Raw genomic sequence first — 26,575 nt, forward strand, 5'->3', positions numbered from 1 at the left:
ATTGGAAAAGAGCATCAAGGTCATTCATCATAATTTATGAGTTATTTCAAGTGAGAGAAAGTGAAAGTGTAATGCCTTTCTTGCAAACTCTAATCCCAACAATGCAGTGATCCTAATTTATTTAATTTGTAGCATAATAAACTGCACGCATTCCCGACTAGTGGTAGTGGGAGGATCACTCACGTCATCGCGTGACTCCAAGTTTTAGATATGATGGATATTATATCAATATTTGCACATAAAATCATTTCCACCCATATTTCTCGCATAGTTAGTTTTACAGACACAAAAATATTATTTTGTAATGTATGTAAATATTATTTTGTAATGTATCTAACGTAACTGCTATTTAACCTATAACACTTAGCAATTACGGTTGTCCTTTTTCGACAAGAATGAAGCCTATATTACTTGAAATTAAATGCACTTTCACGCAGGGTGATTGTATGGTGATTGTCAGGTAAGTGCAGCTACAGGCTGTGTTTACATATTCGCGAACAACCCATCACTATATAAAACCCCGATGAGATTAGAGACGCGTTTGTTTTTATCCATTTCCACTGTCCTCCAAATTGCCGAATCTCATCCTCACGTCAGCTACAAGAAGCGGCCACAAAGGGGCGACATAATACAATTAATGTAGGTGGTTGGAAAGACTATCGACCGATGCACCTTCGATAGTTCTTAATGTAGACTTTATTTGTGTGAATTAAACGTCTGATCGTATACATACATAAACATAGGCACACGCTGTAATTTACTGTAGACCATAGCTACTACCATCTCCTAAATTGGATAGCAAACCACGTGACAAATGCGGAAGTTGGCGCGGGTCGAAATCCAGCGAAAGGGGTGTTGATTCGTAGCTCAGTGGAGTGGATGCATTATTTGAGGTCCCATATTATTTTGTCTCTCAGTGACTTGGACACTAACTGCACATTTAACCTCAGTTGCAGAATTTACAAGGTGAGTTCTTGGAGACCAAAATACGGTGATAATTATTTCCAAACTTTGCTACCATAGAGATCATATATTAAATGAGTAATTCTGTGGTTGCCACTTGCCAAAGCGCTTCCAGTCCGAAGAGACAGCACGTGTCAAGACAGCAGGCGCAAACTCGTTTCAGGACGTATCCGCATATTATCGAAATATCAGACTATAAACTAATCTTTTGTACAGAAATACAATATTTTTTTTACTGTTGCAGTTGACTAAATGTACATTAACTTACGTAAATCTACCAAAAGGTTCAGTTAACTAGTAGACTAAACTTATTTCAATTGAGAGACTTTTTAGAACCCATAATAGTCACTGGTAGCGTAAGTGATTTGTTAAACGCTTCGAACACACCGACAGTGTTTTTGGATTTTGATACACCAGAATTACATTCATTTCCAATGAAACGCTGCGTTTGCCTTGCAGCATTGCGTTCGATGTGATCCAACGTATGCGTCAAACTGTGTGCGTAAACGGCTTGGTAGAAATGATAGAAGGTGAATATTGAACTGTTGTTGCATACATATCCAGATGGTGCGACATACACACTGACAGCCTCATTGCGCAAAATAGTATCTGCTCTAGGCCAGGGTTTCCCAAACTCGGGCCCTACATCTATCTCATTATGAAATTGGTTTGGAATACTGTATTAGTCAGCTATAAGCAGTAGTGGTGTGTGGGGGTAAAATCACAATCCAAGCCCCCCCCCCCCCAAAAAAAAACTCCCAGCATATTACAATTTAAGTGTTGTGATAATTGTTTGTGCTATAATCTGATCAGTGGTGGAAAAAGTACCTAATTGTCATACTTCAGTAAAAGTATAGATACCAAATAGAAAGTTGTAAAGGTGAAAAGTCATTGTAAATAAGAATGTTGTTCTTAACTGACTTGCCTAGTTAATTAAAAAAAGTAAATGGAATTCCTAAAATGTACTCAAGTATCAAAAGTATAAATCATTTCAAGTTCCTTATATTAAGCAAACCAGACAGAACAATTTTCTTGACAGACAGATAGCCAGGGGCACACTCCAACACTCAGACATCATTTACAAACTATGCATTTGTGTTCAGTGAGTCTACCAGATCAGATGCAGTAGGGATGAGTTTTGTCAGTGACCATCGGGTGCTCAGTTTGGCCGGACGGCCAGCTCTAGGAAGAGTCTTGGTGGTTCACCTCTTCCCTTTAAGAATGGAGGCTGTGTTCTTGAGCACCTTCAATGATGCAGAATTGTTTTGGTACCATTCCCCAGATCTGTGCTTCGACACAAATCCTGTCTCTACAGACAATTCCTTTAACCTCATGGCTTAGTTTTTACTCTGACATGCACTTTCAACTGTGTGACCTTTATATAGACAGGTGTATGCCTTTCCAAATCATGTCCAATCGATTTAATTTACCACAGGTGGACTCAAATCAAGTTCTACATCAAGGTTGATCAATGGAAACAGGATGCACCTGAGCTCAATTTCGAGTCATAGCAAAGGGTCTGAATAATTATGTAATTAAGGTGTTTTTTTATTTTGAATACATTTGCAAAAATGTCTAAAACCCTGTTTTCTCTTTGTCATTATGGGGTAGGTTGATGAGCGGAAAACAACAATAATACATTTTTGAATAAGGCTGTAATGTAACAAAATGGAGAAAGTCAAGGGGTCTGAATACTTTCCGAATGCACTGTAAATAGTAAAGTACAGATACCCCCCCAAAACGACTTAAGTAGTACTTTAAAGCATTTTTACTTAAGTACTTTACACCACTGACTGTTAGGCCTATATATTGCTGTTGCAAGGCCTGTGAACTAAGGCCCGAGCCAATAAGAAGATGGTGGCTGAATGACTTAAACCACACCCGTGTTTCATCACAAAACTGGAGAACAAATTAAATAGGAGCTGCCGTCACTATTCCAGCAACATTTCAACTTCAAAATTTTCAACATAATCAAATTACCTCTGCTTAGTCTAATACAGTGACAACTAAAAGATACCAAAACATTTTTGTCCAATCAACATAAGCTAAATATGGTGTGTGTGTGAGTAAAAAAAAAACATTTTGACTCACCCTACTTGAAGAGAAATGCCAATGCCATCATCCTCCTCTCTTTCATGTTGTTGAAACGGTTTATGACTCTGTCATACAGTACACGCATTTATTTTTGTTGTTGTCCTAGGCTACTTGGCTAAGACGCTTGCTCGTTAGCCTAACTTCCTTTCATGGGCAACATCAGCTAGTTAACGTTAGCCTTCTACATCTAGCTACATATTGAACTTCCACCCTCTCAGGCCAGGGGCACAATGTATGAATTTATGGTTGGATCAGAATCGCCTTTATAATCGTTGGCCAGTACAGAGAATTAAAGGGGAATTTCACCCTGTGGGAATCTGAGCTTGTTTTCATCATGTCTGAGGCATTTCTAGGACTGTGAGATGTGTTTCACACATAATTACCTAGGGGAAGGGAGGTCAACGTTTTGCGCGCTGAATGATACACCCTATGATGGCTTCCGGTGTATTGATTAAATTAATGTTGTCCTGCTTTGTGGCATTTCGCAAAGGCTCTATGTTATACTGATCACACTATAGGTTTGGTGTAGATATGGTTTTCATTGTTCGATAGAGCCATTAGACGACTTTTGTTGTTCCTATCGATGGATTCATTGCTAAGTATTCAAGCATACACATGTTTCCCTGTCTTTGAAAGACTACAACTTGTGTTGGGCGGTGCTTCATGCCCTGGCACCTGTCCCTCCCCCAAGCCATGCTTTTTTGAAAAGGAGGCAGACACTAACAACAATCCTTTGGGCAAAACGGAAAGAACTGGCCAAACACAATGGCTTCAAGTGATTCCTCTCATCAACACAAATTTGACCATGGAGCATCCGTTAGCTACATGGTGACATTCAACCACACGTTTCAACCGGAATATAGCAAAGAGGATTATAAACAAAGATTTGGATTTATCTAAAGTTAGAAGCTCAGCTAACGTTACTACCGATACCAGCACCAAGAGGGCAGATGACAAATGCATTGCCTAGCTAAGTTATTTTTCCTGCAAGCCACCAAGCTAACTTTAGTTTATCTACTCAAACCGATATTGTGTATTGCTGGCTAACATAATACTGTGATCCAGTGGGGGGAAATCTATGTATTTTTCTGTTTGCTAATTTAGCTAGCTAGGTACACAACTACCAGTAGCCATATCTATTACTAAAAATAGAGGTTTTTCAAAAGATCGCCGATTGTATCTCCATTGTGAAACCTCTTCTTTTCAGTCATAGATATGGCTAGCTACTAAACTGCAACCCTACAATGTTACAACCAGCCACCTAAAGCTAGGTTTACCAGCAAAAGTTAGCACGTGACTGGAGTTGGCTAGCTAGTTAGCCACGCCTCTCATTTTGTAACTTGTTAGCAAACATGTAACATCAGCAACTGTAAATAATTTTACCAGCTATCTATTTAACGTCATTGATGAAGGTTGACATTGGTTGTGATTATGACCTTGGAAGCATTTCAATCGCACAAAATGATAGGCATGACGCAAGATAGGATTCCAAACAGAGTAACAAGTATTGCATATCCAGCAAGCTAAGTTGACTAGCAAACAGTGAGGAGAAACAATAATACAATTAACTTTTGTAAATCTCTAAAACTGAAGCTGGTTGTACTATAGAAAATATTTGCCTAAGCATGCCTGATAGACATGGCTGTAGGCATCCACTGTCTGCTTACATACCTAGACTAATTTGTATCGCCTGGTTGCTGTGCAAAGGTTGAGTTATGCCATATTTCTTTCTATTGGGCTAGATATCTCTGCCTGTGCACGCATGTTCAACTATCCTAATGTTGATGTTATGCTGGCACGGTTCAACTGTTGTTCAAACTGTACAATAGAGTATACAGACAATACTGTGTGGTGCCTGATCTTCTTGGAGTGGATTGTAGATACAGAAATATAATTCCTTTCCCTGCGTGTCATTGTAGCAGAACTATGTCCTGTGAACTGTGTCCCTCTCGAGGGATTAGACTTTATGTTGGATTTCAAGCAGATAACTCAAGAGGAGTTGACAGTTTGCTCATAATAAACACATAATAAACACGACTGCGTGGCCAAGCACGACTCCAACAGCATCATTAAGTTTACTGACGACACAACAGTGATAGGCCTGAACACCGACAACAATGAGACAGCCTATAGGGAGGAGGTCAGGGACATGGCAGTGTGGTGCCTGGACGACACCCTCTCCATCAACGTGATCAAGACAAGGGAGATGATCGTGGACTACAGGAAAAGGAGGATCGAGGAGCACAACCCCATTCTCATCGAATGGGCTGTAGTGGAGCAGGTTGAGAGCTCTAAGTTCCTTGATGTCCACATCACCAACAAACTATCATGTTCCAAACACACCAAGACAGTCATGAAGAGGGCACGACAACACCTATTCCCCCTCAGGAGACTGAAAAGATTTGGCATGACCCATGAAAAGATTTGGCATGACCCAAGCAAGGTATGCTTTCGCCATAAAGCCATTTTGAAATCTGACAAAGTGGCTGGATTAACAAGAAGTTAATCTTTAAGCCGATGTATAACACTTGTATTTTATATGAATGTGTATTATGACTATTTCTGTATTTTGAATTTGGCGCTCTGCAATTTCACCGGATGTTGGCCAGGTGCCACCTACCCCAGAGGTTTAAGTATGCCAGAGTTGAGATGCCTGACTCGCATAGGTACAGTACCAGTCAAAAGTTTGGACACACCTACTCTTTCCAGGGTTTTTCTTTATTTTTACTATTTTCTACATTGTAGAATAATAGTGAAGACATCAAAAATATGGAATCATGTAATAACCAAAAAATCTTAAACAAATCAAAATATAGTTTATATTTGAGATTCTTCAAATAGCCACCCTTTGCCTTGACAGCTTTACACACTCTTGGCATTCTCTCAACCAGCTTCATAAGGTAGTCACCTGGAATGCATTTCAATTAATAGGTGTGCCTTGTTAAAAGTCAATTTGTGGAATTTCTTTCCTTCTGACAGTCCATCATTACTTTAAGACATGGAGGTCTGTCAATCCGGAAAATTTTATGAACTTTGAAAGTTTCTTAAAGTGCAGTCGCAAAAACCGTCAATCGCTATGATGAAACTGGCTCTCATGAGGACCGCCACAGGAAAGGAAGACCCAGAGTTACCTCTGCTGCAGAGGACAAATTCATTAGAGTTACCAGCCTCAGAAATTGCAGCCCAAATAAATGCTTCACAGTGTTCAAGTATCAGACACATCTCAACATCAACTGTTCAGAGGAAACTGTGTGAATCAGGCCTTCATGGTCAAATTGCTCAAAAGAAACCACTACTAAATGACACCAATAAGAAGAAGAGACTTGCTTGGGCCAAGAAACACGAGAAATTGACATTAGACCGGTGGAAATCTGTCTGTTGGTGTGATGAGTCCAAATTTGAGATTATTGGTTCCAACCGCCGTGTCTTTGTGAGATGCAGAGTAGGTGAACGAATGATCGCTGCATGTGTGGTTCCCACCGTGAAGCATGGAGGTGGAGGTGTGATGGTGGGGGGATGCTTTGCTGGTGACACTGTCGGTGATTAATTTAGAATTCAAGGCACACTTAACCAGCATAGCTACCACAGCATTCTGCAGCGATACACCATCCCATGTGGTTTGCGCTTAGTCCCACTATCATTTGTTTTTAAACAGGACAATGACCCAAAACACTTCTCCAGGCTGTATAAGGGCTATTTGACCAAGAAGGAGAGTGATGGCACACTGCATCAGATGATCTGGTCTCCACAATCACCCGACCTCAACCCAATTGAGATAGTTTGGGATGAGTTTGACTGCAGAGTGAAGGAAAAGCAGCCAACAAGTGTTCAGCATATGTGGGAACTCCTTCAAGACTGTTGGAAAAGCGTTCCTCATGAAGCTGGTTGAGAGAATGCCAAGAGTGTGCAAAGCTGTCATCAAGGCAAAGGGTGGCTACTTTGAAATATAACATATATTTAGATTGAACTTTTTTTGGTTACTACATGATTCCATGTGTTATGTCATAGTTTTGATGTCTTCACTATTATTATAGAATGTAGAAAATAGGACAAATAAAGAAAAAGCCTTGAATGAGTAGGTGTGTCCAAAGTTTTGACTGGTACTGTATGTAGTGCCAAAATGGATCATAACATCTACTGCTTTCTCAGTCTGGCAGGAGATCTCTTCCTGCTGTAGATGAGCAGCCCAGAACTGTGTGTGTTTTGCCTCAAAAAGCATCTTGCTTCAATCAGTTTATTCCAGGTCAGAATAAAAAGGATTACTTGTATTTTAACAACAACAGTTTCAACCTAGACTTGTTTTCAACAATCATTTCTACAGTAAGATGTACAGTAGGCCTGATCATTTTTCATATTAATTTGTATTGTTACTTATGGTTGAACTATTAGTAGTTAACTAGCTTGCTTCGGCTAGCTAGCTAGCTAGCTATTAGCTGTGTACAAGGGGATTGTTTGAAAGAGAAACTTGCATCGACAACTATGAGAGACAGTACTCCCTTATTTCTGCTTATCCTCACCTGTTATAAAATGACAACGATGTCTTCCTTGCTAGCTGACGATCGCGCTGCTGCAGTGTGTGGGTCGTGGAGTGATCTTCAAGAAAACGGCAGAAAAAATATCCGGTAAACCGCGAAGCACACGGGCATCTCCTGCCCACTTGCACAGCTGCCAAACTGAGCAGGGACACCGCTGCTAAACAGAGAGTGCAGTTGTACTTGGCCAAATCAATTCCAGTAATTAATCAAATAATTATACATGTAGTCTGAGACCATTAACAGGTCCGTGACCCACTTTGGTCCGCGACCCATACTTTAAGAAAGGCTGGTTTAGGGACAATGAGGGGACATTGGGAGCTGCTTTTGAAAATAAAGAGTAGTCAACAAAGTGCATGGGCTGGGGGGGCTAAAGAAGGTGTGAAAAGTCTTAGGAAGGCAGTTCTTACACAGTATGAATGGTTGTGTATGGGAGATTGAGGAAAAACACCAGTACATTTACTGTCTAAGCACAACCAAAATCCCCTTCCTCATCTCAAAGTATTCTGTAAACCTCCCTCAGCCCATTGACTTTGACAGATCATTCTTGTCAATAGCAGGCCTTTACAGGGGATTTTTGTACACATGTCTTTGTATTGCGTTTTGAGAATCTGCAGAGAGAATAATGAGGTGATTGTTTCATGACTGTTGTAGTCTTGATTGTCTACCTTTCCGTGTCCCTTGCTAGTTTCTGTCCCACAATCTTGATGTGCTCCATAACCGCAAGGTATGTCCGCTCCCTCATGCTTGGGTACTCTGTGGTCCTCAGGCTACCTCTATCCACCTGTAACCCCATAACACAACAATACAAACACTACCCAATTCATGTTTATTCCGTGCTTACTGTAAATTGTGTCATCTTAACCGTCAGCTTGTAAATATTTTGGCCAATATACCTCCACCTTGTGCGGCACAAGGGGTTGGAAGCGCATGTTTGTAGAATCAGATTCTGTACCACCTACAACAAAATACACGACAATACACAATTAGCGGGGTGGTTAAATTGTGTGTTGTTGTATCTCTTAGACTAAGCATGCCTAGCATGGACATTTCAATATTGTCAGCTTGCTGTTTAGCATCACTAAATTAGCAGCAACATTGCTAGCCAGCTCGGACAATACAACAACCTCTTGCCGTAGCTACTGACTGATCTGAAACAACTGAATAGGCAAAAGCAATATGGTGAAACAAACTAGTCATTGGTCACCTCAACCTACCGGAGTTATTTTCAGGCCGGTGGTTATACAGTTAGTCAGAGCAACTTGTTAATCTTCATAGTATGTCAGCACCCCCCTATGGCCCTCACTTGACGTAACTTCAATCACTAAGAGTGCTGCGTCCTTCGACAACCTTTTAAGATGCCTGCCTCCCTTGGTTTTTTGTTAGGGTATTATTTTGTGCTTTCTTTTACAGAGACCTGCGAGAGAAGTTTCCCTGAAAATGTAATAATAAACCATCTGAATCTCCTCGGGTTTACATGTAATCCTCTTTCAATGTTTTGTTGTTTTTTCTTTCATTCAAGTCCCAGTCCCTTGGGGATGGAGCCTGGCACACACAGCTGGGTGCTGTTGTTTTGACCTGCAGAATTAGTAACCTGGGGCTAGGATTTGTTAAAGACAAATATTAGCTTGTCTTTCAGAAGCATTTATTTCCTGATTTCATTACTGTTACGTCACTTTTTTCCTTTCTTCCTTTAGCTCTTTCTTTCTTGCCCTCCCTACTTGTGTTAAAGCTAGAGTCCTTACCAATAACAAAGCGTCACCCCACCTCTGTTTTGGTAAAAAGCTGAGGTATGGGCCTGGACAAATGTGACCACTCTTAAATTGATAGACTGAGCTATGGACGCAAGGAGTGACCATCCACGATATAAAAATTATAGTTCTAACCATGTTTTGAGTACTATGGCAATATTTTTTTAGATGCCAAAATTCACACACAAAGGACACAACTCTTTGGTCCTTTAATAACATGATGTATGTAAAAAATATTGTGTGCTATAGCTTGGAAAATAAATAAATTAGGGATGTTAAGAGCGTCTGCTAAATGACTTAAATGTAAATGGATGTTTAACTAAAGTTCAATCCGCTTTGTGTTTTGTTTCCTTGCTGCGATACTGGCATTGTCCCGGCCCTCGTTTTGCGGCTGGCTATACAGTGTTTTTTGTTTTACATTTACATTGTTTGAACACCATTGGTGTAAAACAAGCACATATTTTGGCTTCTGATGGGGTACGACAGTTTATTATGCTTATGAGGCATTTTTTAATTTATATTCTTCAAGAATCAATGGGTATATATCATTAATTAATACGTCCAAAATGGATGTAGCAACTATGGATTCTAGCTATTTACTTTTTTTTATTTTATGTATTTCTCCCCAATTTCGTGTTATCCAATTGGTAGTTACAGTCTTGTCCCATCGCTGCAACTCCCGTACTGACTCGGGAGAGGCGAAGGTCGAGAGCCGCGCGTCCTCCGAAAAACACAACCACAGCCATGCCGCGCTGCTTCTTGACACAATGCCCACTTAACCCGGAAGCCAGCCACACCAATGTGTCGGAGAGAACACCGTACACCTGACGACCGTGTCAGCATGCATTGCGCCCGGCCGGCCACAGGAGTCGCTAGTGCGCGATGGAACAAGAACGTCCCTGCCGGCCAAACCCTCCCCTAACCCGGATGACACTGGGCCAATTATGCGCCGCCCCATGGATCTCCCGGTCACGGCTGGCTGCAACAGAGTCTGGACTCGAACCAGGATCTCTAGTGGCCTTAGACCACTGCACCACTTGGGAGGCAGCTTTCATACTTTATCATTGAATCCTGTCCTTTATCCTCTTTCTGTCTCTCTCAGTGTTGTTTTGAGGCTGGGCCATAGAGATGACCAGGCTGTGACGGGTGGATTCTGTGTAGGATTGACCCTGGCATGGCTACTGCTAGGAAGAGTAAGTATCGTCCTTGTTTTGTTGCTCTGAGATTTGTGTGTTTTCCCTATTATGTGGTGTTCATTGCAATAATTGGTATTTCAAAAGTGTGTTCAAATTCAAAACATAGTGCAGCTGAGTGAACCTTAGCCTAAATCCTTTACTACGTTTCTTTATTCTTCTTCGGGTTGGCAGACATTGTCGATGTCTGGGTCAGGTTCCCATCAGTCTGCCTTATACTGTGTGTTTTCGAAATGGTACCCTATTGCCTAGATCGGTGTTTCCCAACGCCGGTCTTCGAGTACCCCAAACAGCGCACACTTTTGTTGTAACCCCATGCAAAAACACTTGATTCAACTTGTCAATGGCTTGATGATTTAGGTGCGCTTGTCTGGGGCCACACCAAAAATATGTACTGTTAGGGGTACTTGAGGACCGGAGATGGTGCGCTACTTCTGACTAGAGGCCTATGGGCCCAGTTTCCAAGGGCTCCATCACTGCCCTTAAGTTTGCTATCAAAATAAAGCCCCCAAAAATCAGGCTTTTCACTGATCGAACAGCACACAGTACTCAAACCTGTAATAGTTTTTTTGTTTGTGATTTCGGAGGCTTTGTGGCAGCAACACGGGAGGTATTGGCATGGAGATGGTAAAGGCTCTCCCCCTCTTTATTTCTCACTCTGCCTCCCTCTTTCCCTCTCACCCTCCCCTATGTTATAACACTATACAAATACTTAGTAAGTGTGTAATTTAAAGAAGTGATAATCAGGAAGGGTACAGGCAACATGAGACAAGAGAATAAGACCTGGGAGACAGTGGCTGGAATTCAATCCAAACCCTACATGGTGATGTTTACGTATGCCATGTCTTTGTTTACAATGCACACATACTACGTCTTTATTCTGAGGACTACAATTATCCAGTTAGTCGTTGGACGCGTATAATGTGAGGGGATTCTAGTTGTGGGCAAAACCACAATGTGGACTTGACTGAATTAAGCCTGAAGTGTGTCTGTGTGTGTGAGCGACAGTGTGAAATGAATATGATGCACATGACAGATGAGCAGGAATTGTTCAGGGAACCTCATAGAAACACAGCAAGAGAACACCAGCTGGGAGACGGGTCACTGTCATTAATACCCCCGTCCCCGAGGAGATTGTTTCTGCGCACAAAGAGCTCAGCTCTCCCTGGGTCTTTGTCCTCACTTTGATTTAATTTAAGCTACAGACTGAATGAGGGACTTTCTAATTTGGTTTCACCTCAATGTATTTTTAATGTGTCTGGGATGTAGAATGGAGGGAGAGAGAGTCCTGGAAGGACATTGACTGGCGCAATGGAATAGTCCCGAGGCAGGCTCACTTAAATGCTCCAAAGTGCTGTTTGGGCTGGTGTCCAGAGAATGTGGATTAACCAAACGGTCTTGTTTGAAGGGCTATGGATCTCTTAGCATTGTCTGAATCCACACATTTAGTGTAGCCTAGTAGCTAGGCTTCATACTGAAGTGGACACAGAGCTACTCAGAGGGTGCGTTCCAATAATTTCTCCTGATGTGTACACATTTCACTACCTCCCACAAATCTTAATAGCATTGGGTTGGTCTAGGCATGGGTTAGAGGGAGTTTCAACCATATTTTTATACCAGTAATTTCCTTTCAAATCAGTGAAGGGAACAAGTGTACACTTTGGGAGGAAGGAGAGATGATTGGGGCGTCGCAAGAGTTACGCATCTTATACATCACACTTCCATAACAGTTCTGTTGTTCTTCTGTACCGCAACTTTCCCCAAATTCCCTGGTTTTCCAGAAATGGGAAGATTGGAATCACTGGAGTATAAGCAGGAATTCCAGGAATCCTCCAACCGGGATTTCTGAAAAACCTGGGTACTTTGGGAAGTTACCATAATTTTGCTCAGGTGAGTATGCAGGCCAATGAAGAACTGGGACATTTCCATCTTTCAGGAATTGTGTACAGATCCTTGCGACATGGGGCTGTGCATTATCATGAAACATGAGGTGATGGCGGCGGATGAATGGCACGACAATGGGCCTCAGGATCTCGTCATGTTATCTCTGCGTATTCAAATTGCCATCGATAAAATGCCATTGTGTCCGTTGTCCATAGTTTATGCCTGCCCATACCGTAACCCTACCGCTACCATGGGGCACTCTGTTCACAACGTTGACATCAGCAAACCGCTCGCCCACACAATGCCATACAAGTGGTCTGCAGTTGTGAGGCTGGACGTACTGCCAAATTCTCTAAAATTACGTTGGAGGTGGCTTATGGTAGAGAAATGAACACTAAATTCTCTGACAACAGCTCTGGTGGACATTCCTGCAGTCAGCATGCCAATTGTATGTTCCCTTGAGACATCCGTGGCCATGTTTTGTGACAAAACTGCACATTTTAGAGTGGCCTTTTATTGTCCCCAGCACACAGTGCACCTTTTGTAATGATCGTGTTTAATCAGCTTCTAGATATGCCACAGCTGTCAGGGGGATGGATTATCTTGGTAAAGCATAAATGCTCACTAACATGGATGTAAACAAATTTGTGCACAAAATTTGAGAAGCTTTTTGTGCATATGGAACATTTCTGGGATCTTTTATCTCAGCTCATGAAACATGGGACCAACGGTTTACATGTTGCGTTGATATTTTTGTTCAGTGTAAGAGGGATCCGAGTTTCCCAGACATTTGAAGGCACGCACCCCAGACAGGCAGAATATAAGTGGGTTTACAATCAAAACGTTCAAGTTGCCATGTTCTTCTCGCTTGTAAAGAGAACCATTTTATTTTTGTGACTTATTCCTGAGTGTCACTGGCATAAGAAAATAGCTTGCATAGTGAACTGTTGTACCAGAGGCCCTTGCAATTTTGTGTGTGATTTTTGTGTGTGTGTGTGTGTGTGTGTGTGTGACTGAAGGTGTGTGTCAACGCTGTTGTTTATGTATACTGAGGTGGTTGTTCTCTCCTCAGGCTCTGCGGCAAAGGCGGGGGGCGTCAGTTTCTCAGAAGAGCCAGCTACCGCTCTTGCTGCCGCCGGCACCCCCTCCCATGTCCACTTTGACGAGAAGCTCCACGACTCTGTCGTCATGGTGATCCCTCAGCCCGATGGGAACTTCATGGTCAAGGTGGGGGGGGGGGGGGGGGGATTGGCAATTTAACATGTCTGACGTGACAATGACCATAACAGTTGGCAAAAACGGCACACCCAGAGAGCTAGGATACTCTGAAACTTACCCCTTAATCTCTAGTAGTCCCACCGTCACCCTTCTTTACTTGTAAAAGTCAATACAGCCAGTGTTGCCATTTTAAACTACGAGAAGTTCACCCTGTATGACAACTAAGGGGAGGCGACCTGGCCAAGAAGCTTTTCTCTCATCTCTTCTAATTTCCGGTCTCTGTTTTTAAGGTTCAGTTCCACTTATGACAGATCTCTCCTTACTACCTGCTCCCATAGCCCTCCAACCATCAACTGTTCACGTTAGGGCCCTGAGTTTATCCTGACCATGTGACCTGTCCAAGGAAAAACTCAATCAGCTACACTTCCTGGGCTCCATAGTTAGTGGACCCTAGGAAGAGTAGCTGCTGCATGAGCAACAGCTAAGTGGGATCCTAGTAAACTAAACTAATCTCCACTTCGCTAGTAGCTAGCCCCATTTTTTTTTTGACTGTTTGAGGAGCCATTAGCCTCGTCACAGATCTGTTTGTGCTGCAAATTGCCAAGTTGGCTATACAGCACAAGGAGATGTGGAACCAGGCATTGAAGTGGATCAGAGAACCTCTGTAGTCTCTGCTGCACTGTAACAGTAGGCTTGGGCAGTATGGCTGTGCTGTTCTGACCAAGCTTTTATTCCACTGCCCTGGTGTGGGAAGCGGGATCCACCAGACAGACGGCAGGGTTGAATGTGCCGCGTGTCTGAAGTTCTCATCTGCCCACTAGGAACCTCAGGGTTGCCATGGAAACAGGCGGGGGGGGGGGGGGGGGGGCAACCGTAGCCAGAGGCGCGACTGGCAACCGGGGCTTGTGTCGATCAGATGTGGTGGGCTGTAGTGTGTGGGGTGGTTGGAGATGGACGATACGCTGCCTAGCTGTATAATCAAAGCACTGGGTTTGTTTGTTGTTTCTGTCACACTTTTCCCTCTCGATCTTCTTCACTTGTTCTGTGTTTTATTTGACCTTGCTAGAGGGGCATTTGAGGCTTGGCTTGCTTGTTTGAGGCATTCGAGACTCACTGGAAGTGCTGAGGGTTATCTTTTGGCTCCTCTCTCTTCCTCTGGCTTGCTCTTTTCTCCCTCCTTATCTCTTCTCTTGCAGCTTTTTTTGCTTGCTCAACATTTTTATTTGTATTTATTATGTTTTCACTCTCTCTTTCTCACTGTTGTTAAATTGCATTGTCATTTTTATGAAATCACATGAACCAGACAGGATGTTTATCAGAGAGAGAAAAGCAAGTTTCTTTTTGTAGCAATTTTTGTCATCAGATGAAACTTAAGGATGTGCATGTTCAAAACCGGAAGCTTCTTTGCAGGGTAGCTCTAATTATCTTTTATTGCTCGAAAATGCTTTTCCTGGGCATTTGTGTATATGGTGAATTAATAGTCTCTTTTTTTGTCTCCTGTCCGTCTCTCTCTGCGCTCTCTCTCTCTGCGCTCTCTCTCTCTGCGCCTCTCTCTCTGCGTCTCTCTCATCTCTCTCATCTCTCTCTCTCTCTCTCTCTCACTCACTCACTCACTCTCATCTCTCTCATCTCTCTCATCTCTCTCATCTCTCTCATCTCTCACCCTCAGGTTGGTTTTCTGAAGACCCAGCACAAATATGAGATTGTCTTCAACCTCCCTGAGGTTCCGTCACTGGGGAAAGCTGTGTGTCCAGCTCCTGTACCCAACCAGCACATCTGCATCACCGATATCACTCCTGTAGCAGAGGGTATGTCCGAGTCTTGGTCAAGCCGGCCTCAGCCCTAGTCCCAGTCCCACCCGTCCATCTAACTCCAGCCCCAGCTACCTCGACCTACTAGCCAATGCTTCGGTTTTACCGTAGCTGTCAGCCCAACCCCCAGATACAGCCTTTTCCCTACACCCAGACGTAATCCAAACCCTTTTGAAATCCACTGATCTTTGTCCAGTCTCCATTTGACCAGACCTTCATATCAGTCATTCTTTATAGTAGCTGGACATCTAATATGTACAGGAAACACTGAAAGATTGTTAACATCCCCCAGGGGGTTTCTGGAGTTCGTAATGAGGGTTTGTATTACCACTCACTCACTCACTACAGTAGTTTGTTCTAGCGTTGACTTTAGTTGGTTGTGCCATTCCATTCCACCATCTGCTGGGATACCATGACCTTCTACTTCCGTGTGTGTGTGTTTGTGTGTGCGTTATTTGTAGTGTTGGCCAGCTGCGTTAATGTGCTTGACCCCAGAGTTTTTCCACTCTGGTTGACATTTCGCTCCCCTGGCCCTGTGAGTCTGGCATCTCTGTCCACTCTACCCATTCAAGAAGAAACAACAATACTTCATTGAGTGTAAGAACTGAGAAATACAGAAAAAGAGAGAGAAAAGTAAACAAAAAATACAATTATTGCAGTCATAACAAGTATCTTTCTCTCTCCCTCTTCCCCCCCCAGGTGGTCTGAGAGTGACGTGTGAGTACATGGCCCACCAGGAGGGGGTGCTATGTGAGGAGGTGATGCTGGTCAGTGAGAGCCAGGAGGAAGTCTGTGTGGGGGTCAAAGTTCAAGCCCGCGTCATGGGTAAGTGTAGGGGGAAGTTGTCCCTAGACTCTGTTTTTTTCCCACACATGGTTAAGATTGGGATTGAGGAAGGATAACCTGATCCTAGATCTGTACCAAGGGGAAACCTCACCCCGCAGCAGGTAAGTCTACAGTTACAGCCATGATAACAAACCAATTTGTTCCAAGTCGTCTTTATTGCAGTCACGCTGTGCAGGAGATCTCGCAATGCCTGGAGAAGTGTTTAGCGACCAAAATGATATAGCAGTACTTTGAGATGTGAGCACGTGTAGATCTCAGATTTCTGTATCGTGTCAGTGTGGTTCCTGAGAGATGATAAACACTTCTCCAGGCGTTGTGAGATCTGATCACCTGCACAATTTTCATGAAACTAAAACTTGTAGTCACCACTTTTTTTACATTTTAAATTTTATTTCACCTTTATTTAAATAGGCCATAGTGGCGAAATAATTACAATTTAGCATTAACACTGGAGCAATTGATGTGCAGATGATGATGTGCAAGTAGAGATACTGAGGTGCAAAAGAGCAAAAATAAATAACAATATGGGGATGAGGTAGTTCGGGGGCTATTTACAGATGGGCTGTGTACAGGTGCAGTGGTAAGCTGCTCTGACAGTTGATGCTTAAAGTTAGAGAGGGAGATATAAGTCTCCAGCTTCAGTGATTTTTGCAATTAATTCCAGTCATTGGCAGCAGAGAACTGTAAGGAAAGGCAGCCAAAGAGAGTAGTTGGCTTTGGGGATGACCAGTGCAATATACCTGCTGGAGTGCGTGCTACGGGTGGGTGTTGCTATGGTGACCAGTGAGCTGAGATAAGGCGGGGCTTTACCAAGCAAAGACTTATAGATGACCTGGAGCCAGTGTGTTTGGCGATGAATATGAAGCGAGGGCCAGCCAACGAGAGCATACAGGTTGCAGTGGTGGGTAGTATATGGGGCTTTGGTGACAAAACGGATGGCACTGTGATAGACTACATCTAATTTGCTGAGTAGAGTGTTGGAGGCTATTTTGTAAATGACATCGCCGAAGTCAAGGATCGGTAGGATAGTCAGTTTTACGAGGGAATGTTTAGCAGCATAAGTGAAGGAGGCTTTGTTGTGAAGTCGGAAGCCGATTCTAGATTTCATTTTGGATTGGAGATGCTTAATGTGAGTCTGGAAGGAGAGTTTACAGTCTAACCAGACACCTAAGTATTTGTAGTTTTCCACATATATAAGTCATAACCGTCCAGAGTAGTGATGCTAGTCGGGTGGGAGGGTGCGGGCAGCGATCGGTTGAAAAGCATGCATTTAGTTTTACTAGCATTTAAGAGCAGTTGGAGGCCACGGAAGGAGTGTTGTATGGCACTGAGGCTCGTCTGGAGGTTTGTTAACCGTGTCCAAATAAGGGCCAGAAGTATAAAGAATGGTGTTGTCTGTGTAGAGGTGGATCAGAGAATCACCAGCAGCAAGAGCGTCATCATTGATATATACAGAGAAAAGAGTCAGCCCAAGAATTTAACCCTGTGGCACCCCCATAGAGAATGCCAGAGGTCCGGACAACAGGCCCTCTGATTTGACACACTGAACTCTATCAGCAGAAGTAGTTGGTGAACCAGGCGAGGCAGTCATTTGAGAAACCAAGGCTGTTCAGTCTGCCGATAAGAATGCGGTGATTGACAAAGTCGAAAGCCTTGGCCAGGTCGTTGAAGACGGCTGCACAGTACTGTCTTTTATCGATGGCAGTTATGATATCGTTTAGTACCTTGAGCGTGGCTGAGGTGCACCCGTGACCAGCTCGGAAACCAGATTGCACAGCGGAGAAGGTATGGTGGCATTCGAAGTGGTCGGTGATCTGTTTGTTAACTTGGCTTTCGAAAACTTTAGACAGGCAGGGCAGGATAGATATAGGTCTATAATATGGGTATAGATTGTCTCCCCCCTTTGAAGAGGGGGATGACTGCGGCAGCTTTCCAATCTTTAGGGATCTCAGACGATACGAAAGAGAGGTTGAACAGGCTAGTAATAGGTGTTGCAACAATTGCGGCGGATAATTTTAGAAAGAGAGGGTCCAGATTGTCTAGCCCAGCTGATTTGTAGGGGTCCAGATTTTGCAGCTCTTTCAGAACATCAGCTATCTGAATTTTGGTGAGGGGGGGCTTGGGCATGTTGCTGCGGGGGGTGCAGAGCTGTTGGCCGGGGTAGGGGTAGCCAGGTGGAAAGCATGGCCAGCCGTAGAAAAATGCTTATTAAATTTCTCGATTATCGTGGATTTATCGGTGGTGACAGTGTTTCCTAGCCTCAGTGCAGTGGGCAGCTGGGAGGAGGTGCTCTTATTCTCCATGGACTTTAGTGTCCCAAAACTTTTTGGAATTTGTGCTACAGGATGCAAATTTCTGTTTGAAAAACCTAGCCTTTGCTTTCCTGACTGACTGTGTATATTGGTTCCTAAATTGCATATCGCGGGGGCTATTCGATGCTAATGCAGTACGCCACAGGATGTTTTTTGCTGGTCAAGGGCAGTCAGGTCTGGAGTGAACCAAGGGCTATATCTGTTCTTAGTTCTACGCTTTTTGAATGGGGCATGCTTATTTAACTTCTTGGGGCTATGTGGGACGCTAGCGTGCCACCCGTGGTGCACCCTATCAACAGCAGGCGCATTTCAAGAGCGGCAAATTTGAAACCAAATAAATGTCAAAATTCACATTTTTCAAACATACAACTATCTTACACCCTTTGAAAGATAAACATCTCCTTAATCTAACCACGTTGTCCGATTTCAAAAAGGTTTTACGGCGAAAGCATAAAGTTAGATTATGTTAGGAGAGTACATTGACAATAGCTGTGTGTAATGTTTTGTCAATTCAAAGCCAGGCGTCACCAAAACCATAAAACCAGCTAAAATGATGCACTAACCTTTTACAATCTCCATCAGATGACACTCCTAGGACATTATGTTAGACAATGCATGCATTTTTAGTTCTATCAAGTTCATATTTATATGCAAAAACAGCGTTTTACTATGGCATTGATGTTGAGGAAATCGTTTCCCTCCAATAACCGGCAGTCAAGTCAGCACCACAAATTAAATAATTAAAATTAGAAAACATTGGTAAAATATTATATTGTCATTTAAAGAATTATAGATTTACATCTCTTGAACGCAATCAACTTGCCAGATTTAAAAATAACCTTACTGGGAAATCACACTTTGCAATAATCTGAGCACTGCGCCCAGAAAAATATGCTTTGCTATACAGACAAACGGCCATGTTGGAGAGATCTAAAATCGAAAATACTATGTAAATAATCCATTACCTTTGATTCTCTTCATCAGATGTCACTTCCAGGAATCCCAGGTCCATAACGAATGTAGTTTTGTTCAAAAAAGCTCATCATTTATATCCAAAAAGCTCCGTGTTGTTAGCACATGATCTAAGCCAGCCGGACTTCTCGTCATGAACGAGGGGAAAAAATATATTTACGTTCGTTCAAACATGTCAAACGTTGTATAGCATAAATCATTAGTGCCTTTTTTAACCAGAACATGAATAATATTCAAGGTGGACGAATGCATTCTCTTTTATAACGTATTGGAACGAGGGTACCCAACATGAACTCGCGCGCCAGAGTCTAATCGGCCATCACCGTTCCATGGCTCTTGTTCGGTCAGATCTCACAGTAAAAGACTCAAAACACTTTGTAAAGGCTGGTGACATCTAGTGGAAGCAATAGGAAGTGCCAAAACATTAATCAACCCCTGTGTGTTTCAATGGCATAGGCTTAAAGGTAATTCAACACATCAGGTATCCACTTCCTGTCAGAAAATGTCTCAGGGTTTTGCCTGCCAAATGAGTTCTGTTATACTCACAGACACCATTCAAACAGTTTTAGAAACTTTAGGGTGTTTTCTATCCATATATAATAAGTATATGCATATTCTAGTTACTGGGTAGGATTAGTAACCAGATTAAATCGGGTACGTTTTTTTATCCAGCCGTGAAAATACTGCCCCCTAGCCCCAACAGGTTAAGATGGTGAGGAAAGCACTTTTAAAGAATACCCAGGCATCCTCTACTGACGGGATGAGGTCAATATCCTTCCAGGATACCCGGGCCAGGTCGATTAGAAAGGCCTGCTCGCTGAAGTGTTTTAGGGAGCATTTGACAGTGATGAGGGGTGGTCGTTTGTCCGCGGACCCATTACGGACGCAGGCAATGAGGCAGTGATCGCTAAGATCCTGGTTGAAGACAGCAGAGGTGTATTTAGAGGGCAGGTTGGTCAGGATGATATCTATGAGGGTACCTGTGTTTACGGATTTGGGGTTGTACCTGGTAGGTTCATTGATAATCTGTGTGAGATTGAGGGCATCTAGTTTAGATTGTAGGACTGCCGGAGTGTTAAGCATATCCCAGTTTAGGTCACCTAACAGTACGAACTCTGAAGATAAATGGGGGGGGGGGGGGGCAATCAATTCGCATATGGAGTCCAGGGCACAACTGGGGGCTGAGGGGGGTCTATAACAAGTGGCAACAGTGAGAGACTTATTTCTGGTAAGGTGGCTTTTTAGAAGTAGAAGCTCAAACTGTTTGGGCACAGACCTGGATAGCATGACAGAACTCTGCAGACTATCTCTGCAGTAGATTACGACCCCGCCCATTTTGGCAATTCTATCTTGGCGGAAAATGTAGTTGGGGATGGAAATTTGAGTTTTTGGTGGCCTTCCTAAGCCAAGATTCAGGGTTGGCGTAGTGTGCTAAAGCAGTGAATAAAACAAACTTAGGGAAGAGGCTTCTGATGTTAACATGCATGAAACCAAGGCTTTTACGGTTACAGAAGTCAACAAATTATAGCGCATGGGGAATAGGTGTGGTACTGGAGTCTACAGGGCCTGGGTTAACCTGTACATCACCAGAGGAACAGAGGAGGAGTAGGATAAGGGTACGGCTAAAGGCCATAAGAACTGGTCGTCTAGTGCGTTGGGAACAGAGAGTAAAGGGAGCAGATTTCTGGGCATGGTAGAATAGATTCGGGGCATAATGTACAGACAAGGGTATGGTAGAATGTGAGTACAGTGGAGGTAAACCTAGGCATTGAGTGACAATGAGAGAGGTTTCGTCTCTGGTTGGACCAGTTAAGCCAGGTGAGGTCTCCGCATGTGTGGGGGGGGGACAAAAGAGCTATCTAAGGCAAGGTGAGCGGGACTGAGGGCTCTATAGTGAAATTACACAATAAGGACTAGACAAGGCATATTGACATTAGAGAGAGGCATAAAGCGGTCACAGGTGTTGATCATGAGAGCTAAGACAACAACGGGTAAGTGGCGATGAATGGGCAGAGCGGGTCAGTTAGGTACATACAGGACCTGAGTTCGAGGCTGGGGCCGACAGATAAACAAAATGAGGTACCGTGTCATCCAGGGGGCATCAGCTGTGTAGCCGAGTGATCATAGGGTCCAAAGAACAGCAATAGGTGACTCAGGAAGCCGTTCAGTAGTCAATGCTAGGCGAGTGGGAGACACGGCGCTTAGAAAGCTAAGGGGTCCAGAAAAAAAGGGTCCAAGCCAATTGGCAAAAGAGGTATTGTAGCCCTAGAATTAGCTGGTATATGGGCCTAGCTCTTGGTTAGCTCAAGGCTAACTGGTGCTTGCTTCGGGACAGAGGCGTTAGCTAACAGTAGCCGCTCGGTAGCAGCTAGCTAGCTGCGATGATCTGGTGTAATGATCCAGAGTGGCAGGAATCCGGTGACGTGGTAGGGAGAAACTGTCCGATATGCTCTGGCGGTGTCCGAGCTAAAAGGTGAAGACCGCTAGCCGTGGCTAACAAAGGCTAGTAGCTAGTTAGCTGGTTAGCTCCTGGTGGAGGTTCCAGTTATAAGGAATAAAAATAGCAGATCTGTACCAAATTGGGTGAGGTGGGTTGCAGGAAAGTATACTTAGTTCGTAGATAAAAAGTGAGATTAAAATTCTAAACGGCTATTTATACACGGGATAAGACAAACACAACACACGGGCCGAATGCTACGCCATCTTGGAACGATTACAAACCTTCTGTCCGTACAAAAAATAAGTACTTTTGTTGTATCGTGCTGTATGTGCTCTGTAGAGGTAGTGGTTCTCAAACCTCTCCTCTGGGACACACAGCTGTTCCATGTATTTGAACTATTCCAGATCTAATACAACTGATTTTAACTTGTCAACTAATCATCAAGCCCTAGAATAGGTGAATTAGTCAAGCTAGTTCAAGGATACAATTAAATTGGGAAATGTCCGCGGTCCCTGATGAGAGGTTTGAGAACCACGCTGTACAGTGAACCCTCATCATTTACTGTGTACACAAGTGCTGAAAACCACCTCCCTCCTTTCTCTAATAATATAATTTCTAAATAAGAAAGGGAAAGGGGATACATAGTCAGTTGAACAACTGAACGCATTCAACCAAAATGTGTCAGTTATTTCTGGGTGTGGCAGGCTAGTTTTACTGTAGCCAACTAGTTATTGTCTTCCCAAACAAGGCAAGGCAATGGTGTAGTGTTGTTGAATTGAGTAACAGTCTAGCGCCTTGGAGTCAGTTACTGCTACTATCAATTTGTTTTTTGGATAATAGGTTGAGAACAATTATGTAGTAGTGTGCTGTTGCCACCTCCTGGTGAGACTGAACAGCATGGGTTAAGTGTCACTGATGACTTCAATAATGTGATAACTTGAGTAAAACTAAGTGAATCACGCATAAATGGGGAGCTTGTTAGATGGGTAGATGGGTAGATGGGAGCGTTCGTATTCACATGCGATGTCACAAATGGCACCCTACTACCTATAGGGCCCTGGTCAAAAGTAGTGCACTACATAGGGAATAGGGTGTGATTTTGGGACGTAGGTACAGAGTGGGGAGGCGAACATGAACGTCTGTAGGCAGGCAGAGGAGGGAAGGGGATGGTGTGTGTGTGTGTGTGTGTGTGTGTGTGTGTGTGTGTGTGTAGGGGCCGGGAAACAGATCACACAGCTTAAATCCTTTTGGGCTTTTACTGACCCTCTCTCTCACTCTACTTTACTAGCACACACTGTAATAGAGGACTGGCACTGGTCTGATGTTGTAGACTGAACCATTTCTGAGAAATAACCTAATGGTATTTTCTCTTTCTTTCTCTCCCCTTTTTTTATTTTCTCTGTTTTCCAGACCGTCACCATGGTACACCCATGTTGTTGGAAGGAGTGCGTTGTGTGGGAGTGGAGCTGGAGTACGACTCTGAACAGAGTGACTGGCAAGGATTTGACTAGACCAGGCAATGTGACACACACACACACACACACACATTCAAACAAAAAGACAGTGCCACATATATTGGAATTCATCATCCACTCCAAACTATCCCTGATCATTCAAGATGTTTTGGTCCAAAAAGAGGATAAAATTAGGAAATGGACAAGTGGTTTGTTTTTTAAAGCAAGGCTAATGTGATCAGATCTCTGTTGAGCATATCTCCAGTCTAGTTAGTTAATGTATCTGAAATGCATTGAAACAGGTACTATTTTTTTTAATTGTCATTAGTACTGCGGTGATATATGTTTTTCAACTGCCCATGCCTTTCCACTGCGTGCCCCTATGTTGTGTTGAATGTGTTTTCTGAGTAAACCTATAGGGGGCAGCAAAGCTCACGCTAACAATTCAGCCCATTTCACCCAGCCTGGCTTTAAAAGTACCCATAGGGGTCGACAAAGACCACTAAATGTATCCCTCCCATCTGACATGGAGGGATAGAAAATTACTTATTTTAAGTTCATAATAATAATAATTATACGCTATGACTCAATTGCAAGTGCCTACGTTGCTGTACAGCTTTTACCATCAACAACTGCCTTCTATCCCTTGCCTAGTTAAATAAAAGGTTAAATAAATCAAATAAAAATGGAACAAAATAATCCATCTACCACTCACTAACCTGCCCTCCCTCCCCCAACCCCCTCACCATCCTCTCTGAGCACTACATACTCTTGTTGCAACCTAACCTCGTAGTAAGAAGTATAGTTCGTCACTGTTTACTGTCAATGGTTAGTCACTGTAAATTCCCATCAAATAAGAATATCTAGTACAATCAGTCTCTGTATTTCACATAGCTTAGTGGAATTAAACCTGTTTTCTTTATCAAATCACACAATCTACATGTGTTAAATGTGTTCGCCCTTAATTGTTTTTATATTTGTGTATAACAGGCTCTGTAACGTCTTAAAGCTATCCCCTGTTATCTGGTGTCCATACTAAATCCACTCTCCCGGGTTGAGGTCAATTTCATTTAAATTCCAATCAATTCACGAAGTACACTGGAATTCCAATTGTCTTCCATGCTTTTCAATGTGGATCATTCGGAATTGGAATTTGGTTTGCTTTCTGAATTGACCCTAACCCTGCCATGAATTCAAACGATTGTGAAACGGGTCGTGGATTCGGTTTGGACACCATCCGATCTTGTCCCATCGACAGGTTAAGCGTAAAAAAAGAGGGGGGCACTATTGTTCATGCAGTCAGACTGATCAAAATAATATTCTCCACCCACATTGTGATAGGCATCATGTCTGTTCTTAGCAGGGTTGGTTCAATTCAGAAAGCAAAACCAAATTCTACATTTCCAATTGAAAAGCGTTTTAAAAGAATTGGAATTTCATTGTACTTCCAGAATTGTCCCCAACCCTGGTTCTTAGGTTACTGTAATGAGAGATTACTGTACTAGGAGGGGTGTATCATGTTGTCAGTCAATACACTACACAATACATGTTCCCTTATAGATGTTTGTTGTTGTGATCGCTCTTATTTTGTTATGCCATGAAAGAATAAAGTTCATGTATTTAAAAAAAATAAGTACTTTTGTATAACTGTGCTTTTTTCAGTATTGCATAACGCTGTGATTTTTTGCTGGAGGGTGGTCCTTACTGTACCATTTTACTGTGTTCTGTTGGATGTAATGGGACTACAGGATACATCTATCTTCTGAGGTTTATAGCGTTTCACATAGGCTATGGGTATGCTGTAGTCTAGATATTGGAACTGATCCATAGATTAGGTAGAAAATTTACCCCCCCCCCTTACCCTGACGCACCCGTTTTCCTAGTCCCCTTTGTCTCGCTCTAGCTTCACCTCCATTTCCCTCTACCTCACACATCCTTGTGTGTCCCTGTCTCAGTCCCGATCATGGCACAACTTGCCCTAACGCTGCAACCACAGATTAAGATCTTACAAACGGTCAAGACTTCTCTAGGTTGGCGCGTGTGTGTGCTCTTTGTTCCTCGACTATAAAAGCCTGGCCAGTACTTCATGGCTGCACTCGTGTTCTGGTTCCATCGTGACCGTAACTAGCCGTTAGACCCAAGATGCAAGACTCGATTCCGTCCCCTTTAGATGACCCAGTCCCCTTGTGTAAATTGACTTAGCTTATTTTTTTTAAATGCATAACGTGTTTTATGCATAACTTCACAATCCCTTCATTTGGATGAGGGGGGTGTAAACATGACCCAGTAGTACCCTAGTTGACACACACACACACACGGTTCACAGTCAGTCCACTTAGTTGACACGGACACAGAGAATTCCGTTGTCTGTGCTCTGTCTCTCTCATTTCGGTTCCTGTTCTAGTTCCTGTTCCTGTTCCTTCTCCCCAGCCAGCAACCATGAGGCCAGTGTGACCAGGTGGGAACGAAATGGCAAGACCTCTCTAGAATCTTTTTGTCCTGGATCTCCACCCTTCTCTCGAAGTATGCACTTGCACGCTTCCCGTCATGGATGTAAGTTAACAATTGTGGTAACTCCCTCCAAACAATTCTCACACCAGTTGAATGCTTAAATCAATGACTTGGAGTGTGCAAGTGCACATTTACTTTGGGAGGAGGGTAGAGAATAGGGACATAGCATCTCCCTTGCAGAATGGTGTGCACTAGTTTTCATTAGCTCTCAACATTTAAAAAGAGCTTTTAGAAAACGGATCAACTGGCCAAAATGATTGACAATGATGCGCTACTGATACACTAAACAGACTATTTTAAATGACAGCATAAGAAAGTGTAGACTGTTAAACCGTTCTCCTTCCTCTCTAGGGATATCATATTTATCATGTTACTGAGAGGATGATCGCAACTCCATACATTTCAGTCACTGCTTCAATAGTAGGTCTACTTCACTGAACTAACTTATAGGCCTCCTAGGCATCGACGTTTCCCACCCCTCTGGTGCAGAGTAAACTACACACCTTGCATGATAACTATATGAAAATAAAATGAAGGATTCAGAAGCAGGGTGTTTGTCATTTAAATGAAATATTAAGATTTCCATGTCAAAAT

At 43.0% G+C, this 26,575-nt stretch overlaps 1 protein-coding gene across 1 annotated transcript; it reads left to right on the top strand.

Annotated features, from left to right (window-relative positions):
• The first annotated feature begins 759 nt into the window (after window positions 1-759).
• On the top strand, window positions 760-25,103 carry LOC106608870 (adipose-secreted signaling protein). The gene is made up of 6 exons (XM_014207057.3): window positions 760-966; window positions 10,443-10,533; window positions 13,490-13,644; window positions 15,305-15,443; window positions 16,146-16,271; window positions 23,427-25,103. The coding sequence occupies exons 2-6, from the start codon at window positions 10,515-10,517 to the stop codon at window positions 23,525-23,527; spliced, it is 540 nt and encodes a 179-aa protein (XP_014062532.1). The 5' UTR covers window positions 760-966; window positions 10,443-10,514; the 3' UTR covers window positions 23,528-25,103.
• Window positions 25,104-26,575: the final 1,472 nt, after the last annotated feature.

Source organism: Salmo salar, chromosome 07 (genome assembly GCF_965601325.2).
Source record: "Salmo salar chromosome 07, fSalSal1, whole genome shotgun sequence".
NCBI lineage: Eukaryota > Metazoa > Chordata > Actinopteri > Salmoniformes > Salmonidae > Salmo > Salmo salar.

Excerpts from the sequence above, each read along its gene's own strand:
- LOC106608870 (XM_014207057.3), top strand. Across the intron at positions 13,645-15,304 it reads ATGGGAACTTCATGGTCAAG|GTTGGTTTTCTGAAGACCCA; the intron begins GTGGGGGGGGGG and ends TCTCACCCTCAG. Across the intron at positions 15,444-16,145 it reads TATCACTCCTGTAGCAGAGG|GTGGTCTGAGAGTGACGTGT; the intron begins GTATGTCCGAGT and ends TTCCCCCCCCAG.